The sequence below is a fragment of the Caenorhabditis briggsae genome (assembly GCF_000004555.2).
Source record: "Caenorhabditis briggsae complete genome, chrII, whole genome shotgun sequence".
Lineage (NCBI taxonomy): Eukaryota > Metazoa > Nematoda > Chromadorea > Rhabditida > Rhabditidae > Caenorhabditis > Caenorhabditis briggsae.
The window spans coordinates 3,269,552-3,282,882 of record NC_013486.2 but is presented as its reverse complement, the minus strand read 5'-3'; the positions used below and the strand labels follow the sequence as shown (position 1 = coordinate 3,282,882).

At 35.8% G+C, this 13,331-nt stretch overlaps 1 protein-coding gene across 1 annotated transcript; it reads right to left on the bottom strand.

The window, feature by feature from the left end:
- Nucleotides 1–1,643: 1,643 nt before the first annotated feature.
- On the bottom strand, nucleotides 1,644–6,154 carry CBG13342 (the record flags this gene model as incomplete). The annotated part of the gene is made up of 8 exons (XM_045241878.1): nucleotides 1,644–1,784; nucleotides 1,934–2,140; nucleotides 2,644–2,893; nucleotides 2,956–3,043; nucleotides 3,092–3,178; nucleotides 4,314–4,482; nucleotides 4,530–4,649; nucleotides 6,113–6,154. The coding sequence occupies 8 exons, from the start codon at nucleotides 6,152–6,154 to the stop codon at nucleotides 1,644–1,646; spliced, it is 1,104 nt and encodes a 367-aa protein (XP_045095174.1).
- Nucleotides 6,155–13,331: the final 7,177 nt, after the last annotated feature.

Below are 13,331 nucleotides of genomic sequence, written 5' to 3'. Positions count from 1 at the left end.
ATTTTTCTACCAGATACATCGGAAAATTTGAAAAAATAGTGAAAACGAGCGAAAAATTTTAAAAGTTTGAATTCGCGCGCTTTTACTCACCGGGCGGCCTAGAAAAACCTCGTCCCTAAGGGCTTTCAGCGTATTTTTCGATGCGTTTTTCTCGATGAAGCAATTTTTTTCGAATTTTTTCTTTATTTTTATGTCAATCTACATGCATTTCTGCACATTTTGATGCAATAAAAATTTCACTGTGCACCACCTTTAACGTGCTTTTCGTGTGAAGTCTCCGATTTAATTGAGTTTGTAAGTCGATGGAAATCAGGAAACGCATTTCAAAAGCTAGAATACCTAAAAATCAAACTGCTTCTTGGGGGAATCCCTCGAGACGAATTACTGACTGCAATTGGGGCAAGACATATTGCCGCAACAAAAACGCCACCAACGCACACTGTGCCTAGAGCGTAAGTTACTTCTTGATATTTTTTAAAAGTTGTACTTTTCAGGTACGTTGAGCAAGCATTTAGGCCAAATACTGATCCAATCGTCAGCCACTCATACGTCGTTAGAGAATCAGATAATCGTGTGGCATCTGTATTAACAAAAAGACAAAACCGAGGATGAATTTTCAAGAATGGTAGATCAGTTGCAAATAGACAGTTATTCAAACCATCAATTCATAAAAATAAACGGCACAACATCTCAACATTTTAGTTTTTCAGCACCTTTTTTTCTGCTACTTTCAGTTCATGTCATTTTTATTGCTTTCTGTTTCTATATAACTTTTTCTATTCCAACTGTAATAAATTTTATTGAGATTTATGGGAAGTTCTGCTAAATATATTGTTGTGTATCTTGATTTCCTATCTTCCAAATATACTCATATTGCTCGTGTCTGAAGTCAATACACGTTTAGAGCGGGAGATTTTTGGATTTTAGGTCATGACCTAGATTTTTTAGATTTTCTAGGTCACGACCTAGATTTTCGAGTTTTTAGGTCATGACCTAGATTTTTGTGTGTTTTAAATCATGACCCAGTTTTTGGATTTTTCGATCATAACCTAGGTTTTTGGATTTTTAAATCATGACCTAGATTTTCAAATTTTCTTGGTCATTACTTAGATTTTCAGATTTTCAAATTTTTACAACCTAGATTTTTGGATTTTAGGTCATGACCTAGATTTTTTAGATTTTCTAGGTCACGACCTAAATTTTGGATTTTTATGCCACGACCTAGATTCTTGGATTTTTTTAAACAGATGTTTTTAGTAAGCCAGCTTTATTATGTTTGATAAAATTCGGCAATTCATGAGAGATTTGAGACTTCAGCAAGTTTTAAGACAAGAAATTTTGGGAGAATCGACTAATTTATAGCTACAACATTGAGATTCAGTTCAATAAGCACGTGGTCGGAAATACCGTATAAACTGTAATAGAATGGCTCCCCTCAAGAGATATCAAAAAGTTTTCAACTGATAAAACGTTTGTGATAAAAGGATAAACATTTTATCAGTTGAAATTTTTTGATGTTTTTACATGAGGCAAGATAAATTGACTCGAAGTTAGGGAGACCTTATATTAGAGGTTTCACGATAGTAATAAGTTAAAATTAGAAAATGAGGCGGGGTCTAATTCTAAAAAAGTATCAAAATGATTCAACTAATCACACAGCACGGCTTCTTTTTGTCCGTTGCACATTCCTTGGTTACAGATATTTCCGAGTTCACTTTTGCCAAATTGCCACCCTTTGGGATTGATGATGTGGAATTGTTGTTGCTCTCCAAGTACTTTGCGTTCTGAAAGTATAAAAAAGTTGTATCGAAATTCGGGAAATTTAGCCGACCGACCGACCGCCGAACGAATTTGCGCGTCAACATGCAAGAGAGTGTTTGCGTACGCAGCATTTTACTCGACGCGCAAGTACACATCTTTGTGCCCAACTTACCCTAGCCTCCACAAGCTTCACAATTTCATCAATATTCGGCCATGAGTCCGCTTTGTCGTCCTCGATATGCTTGTACAAAATCTCTCCAGATTTGTCGACAAGTACAGTACCCCCTTTCTGTGAGATGTAAGCAACGGAATCATCGGGCCCCGCCGCTTCTTTGGCAGTGTTCGCGTAGTCTCCCTCCACTAGCGAAGCTTCGACAACCTGGAAAAGTTTTCAGTGACTTTGAGCTCAATTATCTTAATTTCTATAAGAGATAACAAAAATCCGACAACTGATAAAATGTTGGTGATATTATGACAAAAATTTTATCAGTTGACAATTTTTTGGTATCTTTCACAGGAACCGAGAGATCAGAGATGTCCATATTCCGTGAAAAATTTTCAGTCCGAATTTTGAGCATATTTGTTAAATTGCAAGAATTATCTGACTTTTTTGAACTTCCGCGACTAAAACTGCAAAAATATAGCACGATATGTGTTTTTAGAACTTAAAATTCCGGATTCCGTATTCCGGATTCCGGAACATTATTTTCATTCCGTCTTCCGGTTTCCGGATTCCGGGAAAAATTTTTTGTCCGGATTCCGGATTCCGGATTCCGAGAAAATTATTTTATTCCGGATTCTGGATTCCGGATTCCGTTCTCAAAAAAGTCATTCCGGACACCTCTGCGAGAGATAATAGCTTCAAGTTAGGGGTTACGGTACCTTGCAAAGCGTTCGCCAACCATTATACTCCAACGCGGATTTCCTGCTGACTTTCAGTTGTTCTTCTGCTTCATTCATATCGTATAATTTTCTGAATGGGACACCAATCAATTTGATATATGCACCTCCGCTGGATCCAATGGGCGGTCCTTTGGTTAGTAGGAAGACGTCGCATCGCAATTTTCGTAGCTCGTCAATTCGATTGTATAATCCAAGAATGTGCTCGTTGACTTCTGGTTTATTGAATGCTCTGGAATATTACCGTATTCTAGATTACTGAAAATTTCCGAATTTCTAATTCTAACCACTCACCTGACTACAATAATGAGTACACAATCAAAAGCACTTCCGGTCACATAGTAAGAAATTGTTTTGCTCTGAAGTCCGAGAATTCCAGAATCTGAAAAAAGAATTATGTGCTCAGAATGATATAAAATGATGTATATACCTTCTGGAAGAGTACTGACTGCCGTTTTGACTGGACCCAACGTCTTCTCAAGCTCGTCATCAATGTCACGTAGGAAGCAATCCCAGGCTTCGAAAGATTCAAGGAGCGCTTTTCCAGAAGCTTCTGGAAATCGGGGAATTTTTTTGGAATTTAGGGAATATCCTGGTTTTATGAAAAATCTGAATTGTCAGAATTTCTGGAAATCCAGAGATTCTGAGATTCTGAGATTTTGAGATTGTGAGATTGTGAGATTGTGAGATTCTGAGATTCTGAGATTCTGAGATTCTGAGATTCTGAGATTCTGAGATTTTGAGATTCTGAGATTCTGAGATTCTGAGATTCTGAGATTCTGAGATTCTGAGATTCTGAGATTCTGAGATTCTGAGATTTTGAGATTGTGAGATTGTGAGATTCTGAGATTCTGAGATTGTGAGATTGTGAGATTCTGAGATTCTGAGATTCTGAGATTGTGAGATTGTGAGATTGTGAGATTGTGAGATTCTGAGATTCTGAGATTCTGAGATTCTGAGATTCTGAGATTCTGAGATTCTGAGATTCTGAGATTCTGAGATTCTGAGATTCTGAGATTCTGAGATTCTGAGATTCTGAGATTCTGAGATTCTGGGATTCTGGGATTCTGAGATTCTGGGATTCTGGGATTCTGAGATTCTGGGATTCTGAGATTATATTTCAAATTTTTCTGCAAAATTAATACGCCAGTTTCTAGCTCTTCAAATATAGATTTCAGTAACTCCAGAAATATATCATTACCCTCACATCATGTTCCCAAAATAGTTTCTCAAAGTCTACATTCCTAATCTTCTAATCCCTCTGAATGGTTTTCGATTACACAAAAAAACAATTAATCGAGCCAAAAAACATGTCTCCTCTAGTAGTACTCAATAACCTATTTATGTGATATCAACAAATCGGATTACTAATTTCTCCGGAGGTCCTGGTTTCAGGAAGTGGTCAAAAACGTCATTAGGATTAGCAAAAATTGTTTGAATGAGTTGAAAGAAAAAATTAAGGCAAAGATCATCAATCCGGGTTGTCTAGAACTAGAAGAATACATCGCTTTTATCAGCCAAAAATTGGAACTTTCCAGATGTTCAATACCGAAGCTCATAGAAACTTCCAGAAGAATTATATTGTCTCCAGATTCTGGTCAATAGGGTTAATACCTCCGTTCCCCACCCACTCAATACAAGCTTAAGCTTACTCATCGCCGGATCCTCTTCCAAGTCCTTCAATTTCTGAATCAGCTCATCCAACGACTTGACTTTAAGCACCGCGAATAATTTGGCAAGTTCGGGACAAAACTCAGTGACCAAGAATCGATTTTGCACATAGTTGGCAACGAAAACAGATCGGTTGTTCTGGGCGATCACCTGAAAAAGGAAAAACAAGATTCTGGAAGATTCTAGAATGTTCTAACGACCTCATTATATTCAGCAAGCTTTCCATGAAAGAAATCCACGACTGCGGCAATCTGCTCATCGTCCGAAGATCCAACTTGATCGTTGACTGTGGTTGGAAGGAGAAGGATGTCACGGACCTGGAAGCATAGGACTACTGTACCGCTCAATAAGATATAAAACGTCCGGAACTCGGCTGCCAAGCTTCCGATCGTTTCGAAAATTTTGGAGGGTTTTAAGCAGACCCAGATTGAAAACTTTGCATTTACAAAATTTTTTTGAAAATTCCTACTTTTCCAATTTCTGAGGGATATCCCTCTTTGCCCTGGCTGTATTGAAAACGGACGAAAATTCATGTTGAAATTTGCAATTTTCCTCTCAAAAATGACCAATCGGTGGTTTCGATCAATTTTTGAATTTGTACTACTCGTGGACAAGTCGACGCGCGAAATTCAAATTTTAAGGTTACGAAGCAGCTTGAAACGCGACGCTTACATAAAAAGCCGAATTTTTCAACAAGAAAAATGAAGATTTCATGTTTTGTACTCCTCGTGGACAAGTAAACGCGCGGAATTTGAAATTTTGGGGTCAAAAAATACATTTTTTGAAAATTCCTAGTACGAGGAGTACAAAATACAAAATTATCAATTTTTTTGAAACTTCAATTTATCGTGATTGCTAGCGATTTTACTTCCAAAAATCGAGTTTGAAGCTTCTTTGAAACTCAAGAATTCAGATTTTGCGCGTCGACTTGTCCACGAGGAGTACAAAATTCAACATCGATCAAAACCTCCATTAGTCATTTTTGAACGGAAAATTTCAAATTAACGAACCGTTTTTAAGGGTGGCGTGCGGTGAAAAATTTTATTGCTTCATTTTGTGCAGAAATCCATGTAGATCCCCATAAAAATAAAGAAAAAAATCGAAAAAAAATTCCTTCATTGAGAAAAACGGCATCGAAAATTCAAAGTGGGAACCGGTGGCCTAGCAGCCAGGTGTGAGTTTTCTAGGCCAACTGCCTGTAAAAGCGCGCGAAATTCGAATTTTTATTGATTTTCAGTGTTTTCTCGAATGTCTTTTAAAGATTTCAAAATGTTTTTGTTAATTCCCTTCCAGGTGTATGAAAAAACCTGACAAAAATCTGAGAAAACACTGAAAATCAATAAAAATTCGAATTTCGCGCGCTTTTAGAGGCAGTTGGCCTAGAAAACTCACACCTGACCGCTAGGCCACCGGTTCCCACTTTGACTTTTCGATGCCGTTTTTCTCAATGAAGGAATTTTTTTTGAATTTTTTCTTTATTTTTATGGGAATCTACATGGATTTCTGCACAAAATGAAGCAATAAAATTTTTCACCGCACACCACCTTTAACCTTTTTCAGTACAAAAACGGACCAAAAAGGGGTGTCGGCAAATAGCTGAAAAACTAGGAATTTTCAAAAAAACTCGGTGAATGCAAATTTCCAATCTAGGTCTGTTTTACATCCTCTGGAATGTTCAAAGTGAATGGAAACTTGACAGCCGAGCTACAGACTTCTGAAAATATAGGAACTTAGAACCTCTAGACTACTGTATCTAGTGAAACCTGCACATCAAACTAACCTGCTCGTTTTGCTCCTCAGCCATCAGGTATGCCTTAAACATTATGGGTTTTTTTTCGGTTTGTTTTTCAGATATACAAGAAAATTTAAGACGAGAAGAAATAATAATATTAAAATGAGAAAAGAAAAAGAAGGAGTCAGATTTTTTCTGTTTTTTGTATTCTATCCGTCTATCTGGATACAATGCGAATGATTCTAATCCCCTCCCCACCCCTTTTTATTCCAATTTTTTCTTCTCTTTTGACTCTTTGTAAAAAAGAAGAGGAACGATGAATAAACCTAATCAACAAGATATTGGAAGAAGAAGAAGAAGAGGAATGGAGGAAGGACAAGAGAAGGACGAATTCCGGGGATTCGATAGTTCTTTTTATAGAAAAAAGGGCAATTAGAGACATTTGGGTGTCGAGGGAAGAGTTCTATGATCGCTTGGTAGGGTTTTTCAAGGAGTTTCGATTTTTAAGATTTTAGGAAATTGAAGATCTGGAATTCAGAATTTCGAAAATCAAAAATAAAAAGTTCGATTTGACGGATTTCTGCATTTTCTGAACTTCAGAATTTCTGAATTTCTGAATTTCTGGAAATCCAGAGATTCTGAGATTCTGAATTTCTGGAAATCCAGAGATTCTGAGATTCTGAGATTCTGAGATTTTGAGATTTTGAGATTCTGAGATTCTGAGATTCTGAGATTCTGAGATTCTGAGATTCTGAGATTCTGAGATTCTGAGATTCTGAGATTCTGAGATTCTGAAATTCTGAGATTCTGAGATTCTGAGATTCTGAGATTCGGAGATTCTGAGATTCTGAATTTCCGAATTTCTGAAGTTCCGAATTTCTGAATTTTTGAAATCTAAAAAGCCTCAAAATTTAAAGAAATCTGGGAAATGCAGAAATTCTAGATAATCTGAAAACAAAGATTCTTAAAAATTTGAAAAATCTGAAATGCAGAATCTGGAGAATCTAGAATATCAAAATTTGGACCCTGAAAAATCTAAAAAGTTTATGAACGTTAGAAAAAAAAGCACCTGTAATAGAAGGGCAATAGGGATTACGGTAGAACTAAACCTCTCAGAATTATTAGAGTTCTCACACCTTCAACTTGACTTGGAAATTTCGTTCATTTTTGATTTGTAATTCCAAGTTTTTGAAATTCGTAGAATTTTAGACAATCAGTTTCTCACAGCTTATCAAAAACCCACCTAATCAATGTACTCCCAAGAATAGAAAATTAAGATTTTCTGAAAATATCGGCGGGACATTTAGTCGTCTATAAAACTATTGACGTTTCCCCCCTTCTTCAAAAACAAGAAACACCTGTCTATATTTTTTTTTCAGTCCTAGCAGCTCGTTTCTAGGTCACGGCCAAAGGTGTCAGAATAAAGTTTTAGAACATTCCGGACACCTCCAATAGAAGTTCACCTAAGCCTTGACCTCAATTATCTCGATTCCTGTAAGAGCTATCAAAAAGTTGTTAACTGATAAAATATAGGAAATATAATGATAAACAATTTATTAGTTGATAGATTTTTAATATCTTTTACAGGAATCAAGATAATTGAGTTCAAAGTGCTCGTTTAGTGTGAGCTTCTATTAGAGGGGTTACGGTATCTTGACTCCATAAGTTTTGTACCGGATAAAAGCATATAAATTCCATTCTGTTAAGATATATTATGTACATATTATGTATGTCCTTTGTAACCGAAAAAGCACCGAAACAAGATATCTGCGCTCAAAGGTGACTGTTTGGGAGGCACGCTATCAGAGTGGTTACGGTAACTGAAGCAAAAGAAGAATGAAAATCGGGATCAAACTGATTAAATGGGAGAAAAAAGTTGATTGAGATTTAGTTTTTTCAGTAGAATTCTAGGTTAATATCACTTTATATGGTGTGAGTTGAGTGGCCTCACGTATAATGTGACATCATTTGCGAATGACTTGTGACTCAAATTTTTCTTTTTTGGATGAATGAGGGGAGAAGGGAATAGAGCTTACCTATGTTCAAAAAGAGAACTTCTTCTTCTTTTGTCTGAAATAAAAATGAGCAATCAATTCAGAAAAGAAGCGAGGCTGTTCAGAAAAAAGAACTAGCGAAAATCCCAAAAAGGTAACCGCTCTACTAGAAGCCCACCCATGCCGTCGACTTTGAGCTCCATTATCTCGGTTTCTGTGAAAGATATCGAAAAACCTTCAACTGATAGATTATTCATTTCAACATGACCTATATTTTATTAGTTAAAAGATTTTTGGTATCTTTTATAGAAACCAAGATAATTGAGATCAAAGTTTACTGTACGGGTGGACTTCATTAGAGGAGGTGCGTTTTAACTTTGAGCTTGATTATCTCGGTTCCAACGAAATATATCAAAAAGTTGTCAACTGATAAATTGTTTATCATAAAATTAGCTATATTTTTTTAGTTGACATGTTTTTGGTATCTTTCACAAAAACCGAGACATACAGGTTCAAAGCTGACAGCTTGGGTTGGCTTCAATTAGAGCATTTACGGTAGTTGGATCGTTTTCTTATCCAATTTTTTGCACACGAACCGAAAAAGGGGAATAAAATGAAATGGTGTAAAAAATCCGCTTTTCTCCCGATGGGTTTTTTTCTCAAAAAAGGCGAGAACCCCTCTATACAATAAACTCATTCGGTTTTCTTCTTTTCAATGGGGCGGAGAGAAAATCGAGATTGGAGAAAGAAGAAGAAGGATGGAGGGGGGGGGGGGGGGTGGAACAAAAGAAGAAAATAAGCAAGAAAAAATCCTTTGAAGCAAAAGAAGGACAAGGATTATGAGAAAAAAGAACGCTCTGAAAAAAAGGAGCCAGAAAAATGAGTCAGTTTGAAATATTAATGATGTGGGGGACTAGAATCTTGGGAGTAGAATCTTTTATTACCTGAAAATTTATAGCTGGTACGAAACTCGTTATTTAAGATTTCTGGAGTTTCAAAAAAACTTGAAAAATTGGATTTGACAAAATGGAAACTTATAAAAAAGATCCCGAAAAACTCGCTGGCAACTGAAGAAATGAGCAAAGTTACTTTGAGCTCAATTATTTCGATTTCTTTGAACCACATCAAAAATTTGTTATCTGATAAAATATGAATCATAACATCAACAATATTTTATCAGTTGACAAAATTTTGATGTCTTCTGAATAAACTGAAATAAATTGGCTCAAAGTTAAAACCGCATTTCCTCTAATGGAAGTGGGCCCGATCCGTCAACTTTGAGCTTAATTATCTCGGTTCCTATGAGAGATATCAAAAAGTGTTTAAAAAATACTGATAATATTGTGATAAACAATTTATCAGTTTGCAAATTGTTGATTTCTTTTAAAAGAACCGAGATAGTTGACGGCAAAGCTGACACTCTACAATAAGAAACACGTTATTAGGGGGAAAAGGAATCAGGTCAAGTTTTCTGAAAACTGTCAGAGAAGTTTGAGAATATCCGATTCACTTGGGTTCAAGCCAACGGGTCAAAAAACGCGCCTCAAATAACTTTAGGCCACTTTACTTTTAGGCCAGAAGAAATTTAATAATTTCCAACTTGACGTGGATTTGACCTAATTAGTTTCAATCAACGAGTTGCAACGCGTGATTTTTTCGTCCAACGTTTAAAAGTTTGATTCTCAGCCACATAATTCAGCAGCGAATTTTTTCTAAAATCTCACGTTTACTGGGGCGCGATTTCTGACCCATTTGCGTGAACCCAAGTGCCGAGAATATATATTTTCAATCCTCTAAAAAATAATTTCAGCTTCCGTGTATGTCCGTCGTCATCTGACAAATAACACTTGAATCGTATGCGTAGTTCTATACGATTTTCTAGGAAAATTCTAAAGAAAAAAATGTATCTGGACATATTATTTTTTTGATGGGGTTTTTGGAATTGTATTCGACTGACGGTTGATACAGATACGAATAACGGGATTTCGATAACATTTTTTGGGAAATTTCAAAGAAAGGGAGCTGGGAAAGATTGGAAAATAAACAAAAAACCTGTAATAGAAGAGCCCCCACTTTGTCAAGTTTGAGCTCAATTATCTCGGCTCCTATAAAAGATACCAAAAATGTGTCAACTGATAAAATATTTAACATAACATCAGCAATATTTTAACAATTGCCAAAAGTTTGATATCTTTTATAGAAACCGAGATAAATTGGCTCAAAGTTAAAACCCCATTTTTCTAATGAAAGCCCGCTCGCCCGAACCATCAGCTTCGACCTCAATTATCTTGGCTCCTATAAGAGATATCAAAAATGTCTCAACTGAAAAAATGTTTGAGATATTATGATAAACAAATTATCTGTTGACAACTTTTTAATAACTTTTACAGGAAGCTAGAAAAAAGACTTAAAGTTACGGTAGATGTTCTTTGATTTAACATTTAAATCTTGGAACAAAAACATGATAATTGTAAAAATCAGAAATGCAAAGAAACAGCAAAAAAAAAGAAACAAGAAAACCGAGAAAAAAACCGGGTCGTTCGTCAGTGTTGAGCTAAAAAAGAAAGAGAAAGCAGATGGAAAAAAATGAAATCGAGAAAAGAGAAAAAAGACCAGTGCCTTGACTTTTTCCTCCCAACAACCTCTCTCTCTCTCACATCAATCTAATCATATCTGGCGATTACTGGAAAACCAACCCAGTAAGGTTGGAAATAGAAAGTGAGAGAGAGAGAAAAGAGAGAGAGAGAGAGAGAGAGAGAGAGAGAGAGAGAGAGAGGCACAAACACTGATTTTATTTAGCCTCCATACACCTATTTCTCAGGTATACTTAAGCTTTTTCTCCAAGCACCGCCAACCACATCACTCTCTTGACCAATGAGAAAGCCGCCACAAAATAAATAACAAAATTGAGTATTGAGAGAAAAATCAATGAAGAGTTTAGATCTGATTTTAAGAGTGTTTCTGGTTAAAAGTTCGAGTTTCAGAAAAAAAAATACTTCTTGAAACTATAAATGATTTTGATGATAGCACTGTAATAGAGTGTCCCCCCTCTCTCATTTTTACAAATAAGAAATCCATTAACACTAGATGAGCAGTTTAAAAATTTATAAGCTCTCGTTTTAGTGCGCTTTCAACTTTCGACGCTTTACAAAGGACATACATATCTTATTAAAATGGAATTTATATACTTTTATCCGGTACAAAATTTATGGAGTCAAAATACCGTACCCCCTCTAATAGAAGTCTACCCTATACACTTTGAGCTCATTCATCTTGATTCTTGTAAAATGTATCAAAAAGTTGTCAACTGATAAAATGTTGTCAATGCTATGATAAACATTTTGTCAGTTGACTACTTTTTGATATCTTTTACAGCAACCGAGATAAACTGGCCAAAACTTTGGGGTGCATTCTATTACAGTGCGCGTCATAATGATAGGACCCCCGTCCCAAATGAGTGTCCCGGAAAACCCGAAAATGATAGAAAAAATCGGTAAACGCAGTTCGATTCAGCATGTGAAAAAACCTATGTGTACAAATTATCAGACTAATTGAGCCATTTTCAAGCTCACAGGGCTCAAAAGTCACTTTTTAGGCCGCGTCATAAAGATAGGACCCCCCTGGAAAATGAAAAATCTCAAGTTTTTTGAAGAAAAAAGATGATTTTTTTTGTTGGAAAATGTTAAATTAGTTCTAAAATAACCTATTCTAACGTTTTACACAAATTTTTTTTACTCTAGTCGAGTCTCAGAAAAAAACATTTTCAGACTTATTCGGGATTTTTCGGGTTTTTGGAGTAAATCGTGAATAACTTTGCTCCTAGGTGAAATTTTTCGCTGAAATTTACAGGGAGCATTTTAGCAATGCTAATGATTATGTTGTTAGTGTTCAATGCATCTCTGAGCTCCGGTAGCTCAAAATTGAGCTTGTGCGTTGAACTGAAAAAAATATACCCAACTGAAGTGAGTTATCAAAATTGCTATTAAAATTAATTACTTGCATAGAAGAATGTTTTCTACAACTTTGGAACATTTTTACAGCGTCGAAAATTTTTCAGTTATACTTTTTTCAGTTCAAAGCACAAGCTCAATTTTGAGCTACCGGAGCTCAGAGATGCGTTGAACATTAACAACATAATCATGAGCATTGCTAAAATGCTCCCTGTAAGTTACAGCGAAAAATTTCACCTAGGAGCAAAGTTATTCACGATTTACTCCAAAAACCCTAAAAATCCCGAAAAAGTCTGAATTTTTTTTTCTGAAACTCGACTAGAGTAATCAAAATTTGTGTTTTTTTTTCAGAATTCTTTTTCCAGAGTTCTTGATTTTTCAGAATTTTTCACATGCTGAATCGAACTGCGTTTACAGATTTTTTCTATCATTTTCGGTTTTTCCGGAACACTCATTTGGGAGGGGGGGTCCTATCATTATGACTCGCACTGTAGGGTGGTTACGGTGAGTATGAGGAATCCCAAATCTAAAAATATCCAAATATTGAAATTCAAAAAACTCCAGAATCTGAGAATCAGCGATTCTGAAAATTGTTTTTCATAGTTCCCAGATTACCTATTTTCAGAAATCTCCCTGATCTTTGTGTTTTAATACAAATTTGAACTCAATTTCCCTCCTCTAAATATAGAATTTTTTTATATAATTGACTTCCTTATCACAAAGTATAAAGAATACAAAAATATTGGAGCCGTTTAGAAATAACTAAAAAAATATTCAATTTTTTTCTAAACCTGTTTATCCGGTTTTCTCGAGACAGACACAAATTCAAAATCGTGAGACAATGAGAAGTGGATTGCAGAAGAAAAAGAGAAAATAATCAGATTTTCGAAATTTCCCATCATCATGGGAAAGTGAGGCATATGAGGCTTAAGTTGATGTCAGTTGGATTCTGATTTTTCTCGCTGGTTTGCCAAATAAGAGAAGAATATGGTCAGTGAGACAGAGGAAACAAGATATTTTGGAGTCAAGGAGCTGGAGAGAGAGAGAGAGAGAGAGAGAGAGAGAGAGAGAGAGAGAGAGAGAGCCACACGTGATAGAATATAGAATTTGTGTCATGGATTTTCAGTTACCCGGAACTAAAAAATTAACAGGGAAATACCGTAAAACCTCTAATAGAACGGCACCCGGATCGTCCACTTTGAGCCTATATATCTCACTTCTTTTGAAAGGTGTCAAAAAGTGGTTAACTAGTAAAATGTTTATCAGGATATCAGCAACATTTTACTAGTTAGCCACTTTTTGATATCTTTTGCAGAAAATGAG